We start from the raw sequence: 13,858 nt of genomic DNA, 5'->3' as shown, positions 1-13,858 counted from the left end.
CACAGCTAAAGGTGAAAAATGTGGAGAAAATCCTACACCACCAGTGGGTATGTACTTCGACATAACAATTTTTGAAAACTCTTCAGTACTATGTACCAAAACTGATTAAATGAATACAACCTAAGACACAGAAATTCCATTCCTGTATTAGACAGCTCCCAAATGACCTGTAGATCAATATTAGCAACAGCTTTATTTGTAAGAGCCCCAAATTAATAAAAACCCCAAAATCTATGAACAGTCCAATGGACAAATTGAAGCTCTTACAGTGTTTCACACTGGTGCTAATTCAGACTGGCTTGTGAGAAATTATCATCAAAATATGGGAAATTTGTGCAAACTGGTTATTAAACACGGTCACATTAAAATTAAAGCATATGAACTTATAATTGAGTAGGCTTCATTTAAATTAAAGATAAGCAAAGACTCCTCATTTCTTATTATTTTATGACAGGTCCCTGTCATCTGTGTGTTTTGGGGTCATTTGCACCTGTGGCAGCCATCTGGTGGCACGCTGCACAATGACACACTGCCGTGACTTTCCCCAATTCTACACTCAGCAGCAGCCTGTTGGGAGCTTACAACTGGTCATCCTGGGAGTAGTGATACTGTGCCAAAGGCCACAAATCAGAGAATTTTTTTTTTCCTTCCCTTCAAGGAACCACCCGTCAGCACTCACACCATTGCACATTCACATGCAGGAAATCTATAAATGAAAAAGAATGAAATATTGCCCTTTGCAACAATAAGAATGAATCTCACAAATATGCCAAGTTAAAAAGGTCAAAACAAAATATTCCACCTGACATGATGTCATAAATGTGAATTTCAAAATAAACAAAGCTAATTATTATTGGGATAAAAAGTCAGAGTAATAGTTACTCCAAAGAAGGTTATTGACTGGGTTTGAAAACAAGAGGGATTTCTGGAGTGTAGAGGTATATATTTTGCTTTCAGTGCTCATTAATAGGTGTATAGATGTGTAAATATTCATCAAGCAGTACATTTAAAGTTTGTGCATTTTAGTACATAAAGAGTCTAACTCATAACAATTAAAATGCAAGTTAATACACAAAAATTAATACTGAGACTTTCAAAATATAAATAAAATGCATACACAGTAGGGTGCCTATATCCATGAGTTCTGTATCCACAAATGCAACTAATTGTGAGTCAAATATCCAGAAAAAAAATTGTGTCTGTGCTTATACATACAGATGGCTTTTTCTTGTCATTATTTCCTAAACAATATTGCATTAGGATTATAAATAGTCTAGAGGTCTCTTAAAGTATACAGGAGAATGCAAACAGGTTATGTGCAAGTTTTATGTCATTTTATATAGGGACTTGAGTCTCCTCTGATTTTTGTATTCACAGGGGTCCTGGAACCAGTCCCCTGAACATTCTCAGGGACAACTATATTTGTGTTCATACACAAACAACAAAAACACATATATCTTCTCCTTGAATTGACTTTTTAACTTTTATTGAAGTGTGCATATCACTGATGATGCTTTACTACACCTAAAGTCTGTCAGGAAAAGCTCTAAGGCGTATGATGACTTACGTTTGAAAGAGAAAATTCTACTCTGGAAAAAATACTTGGACACATGTTCAAACTACCTATGTAGAGTGTGCTCTTTCCAGATACTTGTTCTGCTGAAGGACTTGGCTACTCCAGCAGACGGAGCCCCCGATAGCCCATCATTATTGAACTACCAACCTGTAAGTTCTGTAAAAAGTTCCCGGCAGTCATCAGTTTCAGAGATTCCTGCCAGGAAGGAACAGTGCAGGCTTTTTCCAGGTCGACTTTCACGGCGTTGACTTTCCTTTGAAACAGCAGCAGCACACAGTCCATGATCCGCATGATAAGGTGAGGGGGTCTGCCCAGCGTGCGGACAGTCGCAATGTCGGAAGGCTTGATAGTCTAGGGGAGAAAGGAGGGGCCATCTGACCTCAGGTAAGAAAATGCACACCAACAAACCTTTCGGGTCTAAAAAGTGTCGTTTCAACAGAGGACAGAGAACATTTTTAAGTTATTCCCAGAGTCATGAGGTATTTCCAGAGTCTAGAAATGTATTTTACACCCAAGAAATGCATATCCTAGAAAAGTATAATTTTCACAATTCTAACTGACAGTGAGAGAAGAGAAATGTTGGCCAGCAGATAAGGAGTTGTGACTTCTCAGAAGAGGTACAGACCACTTGGTGCCAAAAAAAAAAAAAAAAACGAAAAATGTATCCTGGGGAAAGAAAGACACTCAACACTTAAGTAGGTATCAGGGTTCGAAACCAGGAAAAAAATGCCATATTTGCAGTGTTTGCTTTTTCACTCATTAGCTATGTGGGTCAAGAATCTGCCTGTCTCTCAAGCAGCTCAGACTGCCACAGTGGACTGACACCAGAGGGTAGCCTCAGGCTGACAGATTGAATAAGTAGAGGTTTCTTAGCTGGGAGCTGACCTTTAAATGAAGGAACTTGAGCAGTATGAATTTCACAAGGCTCTAAAAAAGTTCCATTCCATTTCTAATACTCATCTTCTCATAGAATAAATTATTTAATAGTCATGCCCATTTGGGTTGATAATAATTGTGCCCTCTCTTAAAATCTTGATGAAGTAAGTATTGGAAAAGCATTAACTATGAATCCATTGCAGTGCTATTCCTAGGACAAATAATGCGTATCATTCTTGGAAACCTTTTGTCTTATTTGAATTTCCGTCCCTCCTGTCAAAAGAAGGCAACCAATGGCTTTCTCATCAAAGCAAATATTCTATTCTCTGAAGATTAAGACACACAGAGAACTTGGAAATTCAGAATGTAACTATGCACCATGAGAAGGTTTGTTTCAATATACTGCATTTCTAAAGGCCACAACAGCTCAAGGTTAAGGAGAATTTTCTGGGAAAGAATTAAAGATGGCAGACCTTCATTTGAGAAGTATGGACATATGGAGATAATAGCAGCCAGCAGGGAAAGCAGATTCCCTACTCTGCTGTATGAATAGCATGTGGGATGTAAGGACTGGGCGGGCTTATCTTGCTTTATCTTTAAAAAGGAGAATTTTCAGATGGAGTTGGGCTTTTATGTTGGGGATCAGGTATAAGTAGTTAGCAGGAGTGTTTTATTTATCTGAAGTTCAACCAGGTTGGGGCGAATTATTGAATTCATCTTTCTTCTGGAGGCAAAGTAACATAACCAGTAGGTAATCTGCACAACCATGGCAACACAACAGTTATTTAACATCTGGCTGTATTTTTTTACTTTTGCTTCCAGCTATTTAAAGTCAGATTAAGAGAGGAAGGGGCACATTCTTAACTGTTACCCTTTTTCTTATGCAAATGTAAACTGATGTCAAAATGCTAAGAGTTTGGATGTACTGGGAACTTTCTTAGTATAAATTGGTGGACCTGTATTTTAAGATTTCATCAAGAGGTAATTAGATAGAGGCAGGACTCAGGAAGGATATTATAAAAAATCTCTCCATCACATCCTCCTATATTTGAATGTTCAATGTCCTCCAAAGGTTTGGTCTCTTGGGAGGTGAGGGAATATTTACAAGGGGGCCCACTGGGAGGCCATTAGGTATTGGAGGCATACCCTCAAAGGGGATATTGGGACTCCAGCCCTTCTCTCTTCTTCTTTTACTTCCTGTCCACAAGAGAAGCAGTTTTTCCCCTGCCGCGTGCTCTCACCATAACATGCTGCCTCACAACAGGCTGAAAGCTACTGAAGCAACCAATCAAGGAAGTTTCAAAACTGTGAGCCAAAAGAAGCCTGTTTCTCTTTATAAACTGATTATCTCAGGTATTTTGTTAGAGTGGCAAAGTTGACTGACATACACCCCATCACCTTCCCCCTGCTCCCACATATTTCCCTACTAATGATTATGTAATGTAGACCATTTTATTGATAGAGAATACGAGGAGGAGTCTGGAAAACATCTACAATATCAAAAGAGTTATTGAGCCTCTTATATATATTTTATTTATTCTTGTTAGATATACATGACAGCAGAGTGTATTTTGTATGGCGTATAATCTATTCTAATTAGAATCCCATTCCTGCAGTTGTACATGATGTGGAGTTACCCTGGTTGTGTGTTCATACATGAACATAGGAAAGTTATGCCTGATTCATTCTACTGTCTTTCCTGTTTCCATCCCTCTCCCTTCCCCTCATTTCCCTTTTAAATCTTACAGAATCGCCTTTTAAGAAAGACCTGAGATGCTGCATGCTCTAGTCCTAGGCTTCCATTAGGCACCATAACTCAACAAAGTTTTCAGAGTTTCTTTGCACTAACGTTGTCTTCTCTCTGTTGATCAGAGACTGTTGGTGCAAAAGAAGTTGGGAGGGGGGATGCTGAGGTGACCAGAAGTCTGAAAATGGAAGACCCTAGAGGAGACTTCAAAGATTAAGGAGGACAGTTCAGCCAGTGTACAGAGAAATGGAGGAACAAGTAAGAAACAGGTCACATGCATGTGCCAAATCTATAAAGAATCTCTAAGCAGAAAATGTCACTGGGAGTGTTCCAGTGGCTAGAGCGTTGGTCTCATCCAGAACAGCACTCCTTGACGTTATGAATCTATTTTTGCCTTCAGTCCTCTTCCTAGACCTTAAAGTGGTATCGGTTGCATCGCAAAAACTTACCTGCAAGGCTGCTTCTGCTTCTTCTAAAGCTGGTTTTGCTGCTTCGAGTTTCTCTTCAGCAATGGCTTTGTCTTTAGAGATACTGTCTACAATGGCCTGGGCTTTGTCCTTCACCTTCTGTACCTCAGCCTTGACTGTTTCGGCAGCCTGTGCTTTCATTGTCACTTCTTTTAAGACCTAATTAAATTTATAAAACAAAAGTTACTTCATCCAAGATTGTGAAGACCCAACAGAAAAATGCATGGTTTTGCCCTGATTTTGTCCACTTACCCAATTTTTTTCATAAGTGAAATTAACAGTATTTTATTCTTAAAGAAATAAATATAATTCCACAGTATCAGGTAGTGAATATATTGCATCATTAACATTTCTACACTAGGAGCTCCAAAGGAACAGGGCCCAGGTATCAACATCTACCCACCATGTCGGCTTTCTCATTGGCCACCTGTAGTTCCTTTTCTTTTACTTCCAGTTCTTTGCTCAGGGCTGCAACTGATTCTGAAGCTTCTTTCAGTTTTTCCAAACCGGTATTCATTCTGGGGTTAAAATAATCCAAGCAAGCAATGTTAAAATTTGTGGTGCTTGGACACGTTTTCCAAGTACTAGTTCACAAATGTGAGTAGATATTGTCACAGTTGAAGAATAAGTATGTATGCAAAGAGAAAATCCAAACGGGCTTCACAAAAGGGCGTAAAGCCAGGTTTAGTTCTAGCTCAACCACAAGTTCTTCCTAGACTATGCTTAAGAAGCATGATCCCACTAAAACATGCTTATTCCATAAGGAATGATGGTGCATTTAAAATGTGTATCATGCAGGAAATGTGCTTAATGACATTTAACCCCATGACAATCAACTTCAAAGGTCTGAAGCCCTGTTATAGAGGAAGGAAAATAAATAACGACTGTTTTTCAAAAGAGTCTGATGAAGTTAAAGAAAAAAGATTTGACCTCAAAGAAAAAAAAACATTAAATCCATCAGAACTGCCCCAGAAGAGACTAACCACCTACCTGAACTTGAGATAGTGTGCTCTTAAAGATGGGACTCCTCAGACTCATTTATTCCAATCACCACCACCACCACCCCAACCCAGGGATTCCTTATATGGTGGCCCCAGCTGATCCCGACTATATTCAGGCAAAAGATGTGAGTCTTCAGAAAAGCACAGGGCATAGCATTAAAGTTTGGAACAAATTTCAGGTAAGTAGTATTCACTATGCAGTGAGCATATACACCAGATTATTCTACCTAATCTACTCAGAGGGGTGGAACTGAGGAAGTAGGGAAGGTCTGCATCCTCCCTGCCTCCCAGGTCTCTTATTGCTATCATTATGTCATTGCATATCACAGAAGGTGGCAGAGCACATAAAACCTGGCAACAGTTTCTACTATTGGGCAACAACCAAGTCTCTAGGAATCACGGGATAATCCTCTGGATGGGCTCATCCTCAGCACTACTGGTATTTCAGGCTGGGTAATTCTTTGCTGTGGAGGCTGTCCTGTACACTGTAAAATGTTTAGCAACATTCCTGGCCTCTACCCATTAGATGCCACTGGCCTCTATCCCATCCCCAATCCTGCTAACCCCATTGATGGCCAACAAAAATGTCTCCAGTCATTGCAAAATAGTCATGAGAAAGAATTTTGCTGCACGATGAGAGAACCCCTGAACACACAATTCGCTGCTCTAAAATGACTATTATTTGAACTTTTATTTGAACTTACCTGTTGGCCAAGGTCTGTACCTCTACATGCTTTTCTCCATAAATGAACTTATAGCCCTGAATAAAGGAGAGATATGATTTGGGGGTCACGTGGGTAGAACGTCGGAATCTCTGGAAATAATCAACACACTTCTCAGCCACCCCGTCCTGGAAGGAGCCCATGCATTGGACCACCTCCCTCTTGGTTTCCAAACTGCAGTCAATCTCATAGGAAGACAGGAAGTGTTCAGACACTGCAAAGAATCAGGAATGACAGCATGTAAGATACAGATGTGAACGACCATTTTAAAAGTTGCCTGGCTATTTTTAAAGGACTGACATACTTCCTAGGACTGCATACCATTTTTGTAGCCCCAGCTAGGTAGATCTATGTCAGCACTTTTGGCCCCAGGCCTAAGACATCAACAATTCCATTTTCCCTTTCATACATAAAACTATAAAAGACTTCCAGCCTATCATCGGTCTTTGTTTTTGGTGCTTGTGCACAGAAGTCGCCTCTACACAGCTGCACGATCTGGGCAGCAGCCAGCCTGTTTTATGGTTTACATAAGGACAAAAGTGATACAAATAACTCAGACATCAGTGCCCACCTGGTACTCATATTTAACAATCCCATTTATTTATTTTTTAACTCAGAATCTGTCAGTCCCTTAATTCCTCCAGGCTCTGACTGCATTTGGCACATAGAAATGTTCATCACTAAAATTTTTTATGCCCAGGTTATCCTGCCCTTAAATGCAGCAGCCGGCCATTGGTGTCTGGATCTAATTTGTAGCATCCTTTAGAAATGTTTGGGTAAAAATCTCTTCTTGGAGAACCTTTACCTTCCTCATAGTACCTGACAGCAGACCAATTCTAAGACAGCATTTTCTGCTATAAGAATAAGCTAAGAGCTGATCAATTGCCACATACATACTGAGTGCTTCTTGTATATCCAGCACTGTGAGGGGTGGCATAGAAAAGAGAAATATAAAAGCTGATCTCAATCTCAAAGAATTCACAAGGGTTATGCATAATGTAGTTAAAAATTGGCACAACCATGTTTTATATGTTTTAGAAAAATTAGCCTATGTATATAAGAATTATAAATGGAGATATAGCCAGTAAAAACTGGAGGGAAAGAAAAGAAACCAGGTGAGCAAGCCTAACATGTGACAGTTAGCACAGACATGCAGAAGGGTAGCTTTTCATCACTAGAAGTTGATCACTAAACTAGGTTCTCATGCAATAAACAGGGACCATTCATCAGTTTGGTTACACATACAAATTACCACATACTGCAAGGCAATAGATTAAGACACACTCAGAACACATATTTTCTATGAATTTAGAAAATACTATAAAAACAGTTTAAATTCTAGGAAGTTTAATTATAGGCACTGGAAAGATAGAAACATTTTTATCTGTGACAATGTGTTTGTGTGTGTGTCTGTGTGTGTGTAGCTGGGGCTTGAACCCAGCATCTTGCATGTGCTATGCAAGTGCCCCACACTACCAATGAGCTATAACCCAGCTGCTCTATGTTGGAGTTTTTTAAGTGCTAACCACAACAGTGCAATATCCACTACTCAGCATGCACAATGCTGAGCACTTTATTTGGCATTACAGGATATCTTCAGGACAACTCCCACTTGCTGAAAACTTCTTTGTTTTGCCATGTGATAATTTTTTTCTTACATAGATGAACAGAGAGAATCAATAATGGGAACCTTTTTCTTTATGTAGCAAGTTATCTTTTTATATTCCCCCAAATCAAAGAGAATAAAAATGGGATGATTTTATACAGGAAAGGTTACATAAAAGACCTCTCCGGGTGACCCAGGCTCAGAGAGCTGGAAAAGAAAAAAAAAAAAAAAACCAGCACAGGTGAGCTGGAAAAGACAAAGGGAATTGGGGCCAAATTGTGGAAGGGTGATGAGTTTTAACATGGACCAGCCTGTTCATTGAACACCTTGTCAGACACGAGTAGCTGCCCTAGTGGTGAATAGAAAAGATGTAGTCCTTGGCCTCATACATTCTAGTCCTGTGGACGGATGAGCAATAATCCTCAAGCCACACAATTAGGTGTATGAATTGGAAACTGTGGTTGGTCTCAAGAAGGACAAGCACCGTGTGCTATGAGATGGACAACAGGAGACTGCTCGGTGCAGGAAAGGGGGAAGCACAAGAAGATTTTCCAAGAGGGGAAATTTTGCTGAGTTAGCATTACCCAAATAAAGGGAAGAGGTGCTGTAGGGAATGGGAAGATGATGGTGTTGCATGGGACAAAGAAATGGCATGTTCAAAGATCCAGGGAACCAGCAATAGAGGGAAAAGAGAGCTCAGGGGAGGGGCCAGCTCTTCCCAGCTATGAAGGTGATGCTAAATACCAATGGCTTCCTTCTCCCCCAAGTGTAATAGAAGGTCACAGAGAGATTTAAGCAGAAAGCAGTGTGGTTGGTTTGTGTTTTTACCATTTTACTGTCTGCAGTCTGAGATGGATGGAGGCAGGACAAGGGAAGGGAGATCCTAAGAGAGCAACCAGTTTTTCCATGTGAGCAACAAGGCGGCTTGATGCAGGGGGTCAGTGAAACAGAATGAGGCAGATTCCCCCAGGACTTAGGAGGGAACCCTGACACATGTGGAAATGCATCACACCTGAGAGCTGAAGGAAAGGCAGCTGCGAAAGACCCAGAGGCCTGCGATTGCCTGGTCTTAGGAATGATGGTGGCACTTTCTAAGAGGGGGAACCAATTTGGTTTCAGATATTAAATTCAGGGAACCTGTGAAACATCCATTGGAATGGATCAAACAGGCAGTTGAGAGCACAGCTTTCAAGCCAGTGGACAGACTAGGCAGGAGATAAAAACCAATGGGGCATATTATACAGGAGGCTATGGATGAGCTTTCCTGCAGAGAGAATCTGGAGCAAAGAAATATGTGTGCCTCACCCTCCAACCTGCCTGGCTCACTGCACCAGCAAGCTCAACAAACATGTTTCCAACAGATGAACAAATAGATTCATGCACGAAGATCAGGACACTTGCAAGGAACTGAAGCACAGAAATGGGAGTTGTCCTGCCTCTACATAATCTTGGCATGGGTTGATGCAATGAGATTTAAAAGAATGGGACAGATTTGTGAGAAACTAACAAAGGAAGGATGAATGGTTTGTCTTATAAAAGAAGGGATGATTGAAGCAGGGACTTCACAGGAAGGGCTCTATTTATAAATTGGATCATTTTAAGTGTGCTACATGACAGTTATGTCACCTGGTGTTTTTCGTTGCTAATGATAATATCTCACGTGACATTCTACAAAGCACTTGCACACTGATTACGATATTTTATCGTAAGCTTTAGTATAACTCTCAAATACTGTTGTTTTGTGCTCTGCATGCATATCCTACTTCAAGGAATTTTAAAATCTTACCTGTAGTTCTATTTATATTTTTACAGAACTTAAAATTTTAAATTGCCAGTCTTTTTTCAAGCTTTGTGAAACAAAGAAGAAAATTACACTGTACAGTCATACTTCAAACATGTTAAGATATTTTTTATTTAAAAGTCACATCTTGGAAAACCATTATTGTAAAGAATAGTGTGCCGAGAATAAAACTTCCCCAGTGGACATGAGTTGTTGTTTTTTTTAAAGGAAAATAGACAAACAGAGATGACTGATTTATAGATATGATTGAGAGATGACAGATTCATGAAAGATAAATACATGATAAATTAATAGGTATAGATAAATGATCAATATGATAGCTGATTAATAGATAGGACAGATAGATAAGAGAGATGGAGAGATGGATGAATGATAGATAGGAAAACATGTTCTAGCCCCAGTACTGATCCTACTGGCTCCTTCCACCTCCAATGAGTCCCTCAGCTTCTCTCTCCCCAGTTTCTCCATTTCTAGACCATCCATTAGTCATTCTCACACAGGGTACCACAGAGTTGGAGGGGCAGGGTCGGGGGGCAGAGTGGTGGTGCTGAGAGGGGGAGATTCCAGAGCACCTCCTCACCCTTCATCTTCCAGTGCTTTATCTGCTAGGGATACGTGTAAGGCATTACCAGGAAATAATCTATAAAATCAGACGAGAAATCTGAAAACTACCACTCTGAATCAGGATTCCCCTACAGTTCTGAAACAGAGGTTCAGGATTATCTGCAGCTTTAAAAATAGCCATGGACAATTTTGCACCCAAATCTGGGGAAAAAAAAAAAACAGCACATTAAATGTCTAATCTCTAACACGTTCTGCACTACTCTCCTGTTCCAATTTCATTTACAGAGTAAAAGAGGCATTACGCTCCCATGGGATGGAAGATTGGACAGAACAGGCTGACTCCCATCGGAGAACTGGTAATAGCCTTTGTCAAGGACAGAAGCCATTAGAGGATTGTGGGATAATGTTTTTCTCTCTGATTTACAGCATCGCAGCAATGGGAAGGGAATGTCCAGGAGACACTTGGTTTTAACTACTCTGGGGCTGACAAACCAACTTAAAAAGACTAGTGAGATTAACATCTTGCTGTCTTCCTGTGATATCCCAAAAAGTGCCTGGGGATTCAATTGGAGGCAAAGTCTGCAAACACCCCTAAGAAAAACTACAGTCACTGTAAATTAACCCAAAGGGTAGAAATTGAAGGTCTCATTCTCTGATAAACTCGCTCCAGAAAAAAATCAGCTACCTAATAAAAAAGAACAACGTCTCATAGCAAAAATTCTCAAATGCTGTATGAAGTGAGTTAGTTCAACCCAATACAGAGATAGCCAACGGCACAGAACATAAATGAATAAACAAACACTGTGAACCAGAAACCCTGACATGAATATTTCCACCACACTTACCAGCAACTAAGGCATCCTTAGGCCATCGGCTGAACCAGTCAATTGTGCACCCTGAAATAAGGGCAGGGAACTTCAAAGCTCGATTTCGGAATTTCTCCCCCACCGGAGAGAAGCAGAGCACTACATGAAGGTTGCTTCGGACGCGGCACATGAAGTAGTCGCACAGGTTCTCATTGGTCGGAGGGCGCCTGGGGTGCTCTTTTTTCATGACTAAGGCCAGATCGCTATTAATTTCATCAATTTCATCACGAGCAAACAGGTTGGAGACCTGAAACAGAAGTGCAGGCATCATCCTTCAGGACACACACATCCAAACCAACCTCAACACACACCTCAGGAGCTATGCCTCTCCTCCACTTGGGGTCTTCAACTCGCCTTTTAAAACTTAACTGAAATTTTCAAGATGAAGTCTACCGCATCTCAAAATCACGAACAATTCTATGATTAACTGCAAGGCCACAGCCCTCAAAGTGGGTAAAACAAACACACCAAAATGCAGCCATTCTTCTCCCCTCTGCCCCGTTTCCTCGTTTGTCACTGGGGGCACTCACTCATGTTTTAAATGCTCAGCCCCTTGTTTTCATTGGGACCTTCATGCTTGAAAAACTCAGGAGCTGCAATGGTGTATGCCTGCAATCCCTTCCCCCTGGGAGGCTAAGGCAGGAGAACTTCAGGTTCAAGGCCAGCCTGGGCAGTTTAGCAAGACACTGTTGCAAAATGAAATAAAAAGGGCTCGGAATGGAGCTCAAGGGTAGAGTGCTTGCCGAGGCCCCGGGTTCAAGTTCGATCCCCAGTATTGTTTAAAAGAAAAAAAATCAATAGAAAAAAAAAAACCATTCTCTACACTGATCACCAAGTCCCCAGTAGCATTTATTCAAAACTCCAAGGGAAGAAAATAGAGAAAGTTCTTAAGGCAGAGAAAATCTGGAGAGATAGATAAAAACGTGTGAAGAATAAGTGAGATCCTACCTCACCGGATGATAAAACATTGTTCATGTATTCCAAAAATGACTCGTCTTTAATCTCATTGTCCGTGAAAATAAAAGTGATTCCTTTGCCTTGCTGACCAGCCGTCCGATACAAAACCTTTAGGTCTTCCATCAGGTTTGATGTGTTGTAGGATCTGAAGAGATATTGTCATTGTGTTTAGCTAACTTGTTCTCAGGGCAAAAAAAAAGATCCGTGTAATAATAATGCTTTACACCAGTTAGCTAGGCAAAAAGTGCAGATTTTGTGCCGTCTTATAGTATCTATTGGATATAAATGTTCCCGGCTAATTGATTTTTAAAATTCCACATTTCATAAAACATTATAATTAGTGTTTTGTACATAAAGAAAAAACTAAAATGAAAAGCCAATCTGAAACAGAAATATAATTTCTACTACAAGCAAATGTCAGTTGAATGAATACGTGTAACATTTTGAAAATAGTTGTTGGAAATGACAGAATATTTTGAAAGCCCCCTATATTAAACTGGTATTTTAGAAGACATCTCATAACTTAAATCAATTCAAGCTTTAATTTTATGGGGAGAAGCTGCCCTATTACAAATGATCCCTCCTGACGCCCCGGTATGATTATTACCCTCCACATCTTTGGATTCCACATAAAAGAGTTTTCTGAACAATCTATACCAAAATCTCCAGAAATGCTACAAATATCCCACTGTAAATCTTCCATCAAAAGTAAATGTTAGTTACAAGTCAGAATCAAGAAAGGTTAGCGAGATCTCAATAAAGAGTCGTCCGTTACTGCCAGAAGTATATATCAAAATATTCTAATCTTGGAGACTGAGACTTAGTAAATTATTATTTGTCCTTTCCATCATTAAAGAAACTTGCAACCCATAGCACAGGAGCAACTGGCCATCTGACTTGTTAAAAGCTGCTCATATTTAACTTCTGTACTCTGACCTATTTTAAAACCTATAAGTTCATGGTTCCCAAATGGTAGGCTCCCTTGCATTCCAGACTCAGCCACACACATGTGCAAAGGCTCAACAAGCAGGATGCTATCTCAAAGGCGGTGAGAAGGCAAGGCAGACTTTGGCCCTTTCCCTCATTGTTGATGGGTCATTCCTGTGTGACATGCAGAGGAACTAATTTGTCTCAGTGAACATTTCCCCAGGGTACATTTACTGAGGCCCCAAGATGCAGTTGAAGCCACAATGCATTAGGAATATGGATTGACTACCAAGGTCCTGCAATCAATTTCCAGCTACATCTGAGAGGTCAGGCAATTCTCAGCCTCTCTGAACTTCAACTTCAAGATAGGCTATTGCCCTCTTAACCCACTGAGTTGTTTAAAAAATCAAACTAGCTCATGCATAATAAAGTGCTTTGAAAACAATAAGGTTATATAAAATGTTAGGAACAAAAATCAGTCTAATACTTTTCCTGTGCAGGTTGTATTTTATTTGGCTCTGTTTCTGTTCACAAACTAGAAGAATCATACAAAGGTAAACACAGCGTGTTTCTGTCAGCCCTGTTACTTCAATAAAAGAGCAGTGTTATGGTTTGGAACTAGAATGTTCCCCAAAGGCACATGGGCAGAAGGCTTGGTCCCCTAATACAGTCATATTTATCAATAAAAAAAAAAAAAAAAAAGAAGGCTTGGTCCCCAATGGAGCAGTGTTTGTATGGGTGGGATCTT

General features: G+C 40.2%; 1 protein-coding gene across 1 annotated transcript in view; it reads right to left on the bottom strand.

Annotated features, from left to right (window-relative positions):
* Dnah5 (dynein axonemal heavy chain 5) overlaps positions 1-13,858 on the bottom strand; it is a 281,736-nt gene that overhangs the window by 66,597 nt on the left and 201,281 nt on the right. The window contains exons 54-59 of the mRNA XM_077109537.1: positions 12,175-12,328; positions 11,206-11,473; positions 6,372-6,603; positions 5,070-5,184; positions 4,649-4,825; positions 1,724-1,927 (exon numbers count right to left, since the gene is read on the bottom strand). Coding sequence (XP_076965652.1) covers positions 1,724-1,927; positions 4,649-4,825; positions 5,070-5,184; positions 6,372-6,603; positions 11,206-11,473; positions 12,175-12,328 — 1,150 coding nt within the window. The remainder of the gene's footprint in view (positions 1-1,723; positions 1,928-4,648; positions 4,826-5,069; positions 5,185-6,371; positions 6,604-11,205; positions 11,474-12,174; positions 12,329-13,858) is intronic.

Source organism: Callospermophilus lateralis, chromosome 5 (genome assembly GCF_048772815.1).
Source record: "Callospermophilus lateralis isolate mCalLat2 chromosome 5, mCalLat2.hap1, whole genome shotgun sequence".
NCBI lineage: Eukaryota > Metazoa > Chordata > Mammalia > Rodentia > Sciuridae > Callospermophilus > Callospermophilus lateralis.
This window is presented reverse-complemented; position numbering and strand designations above follow the sequence as displayed.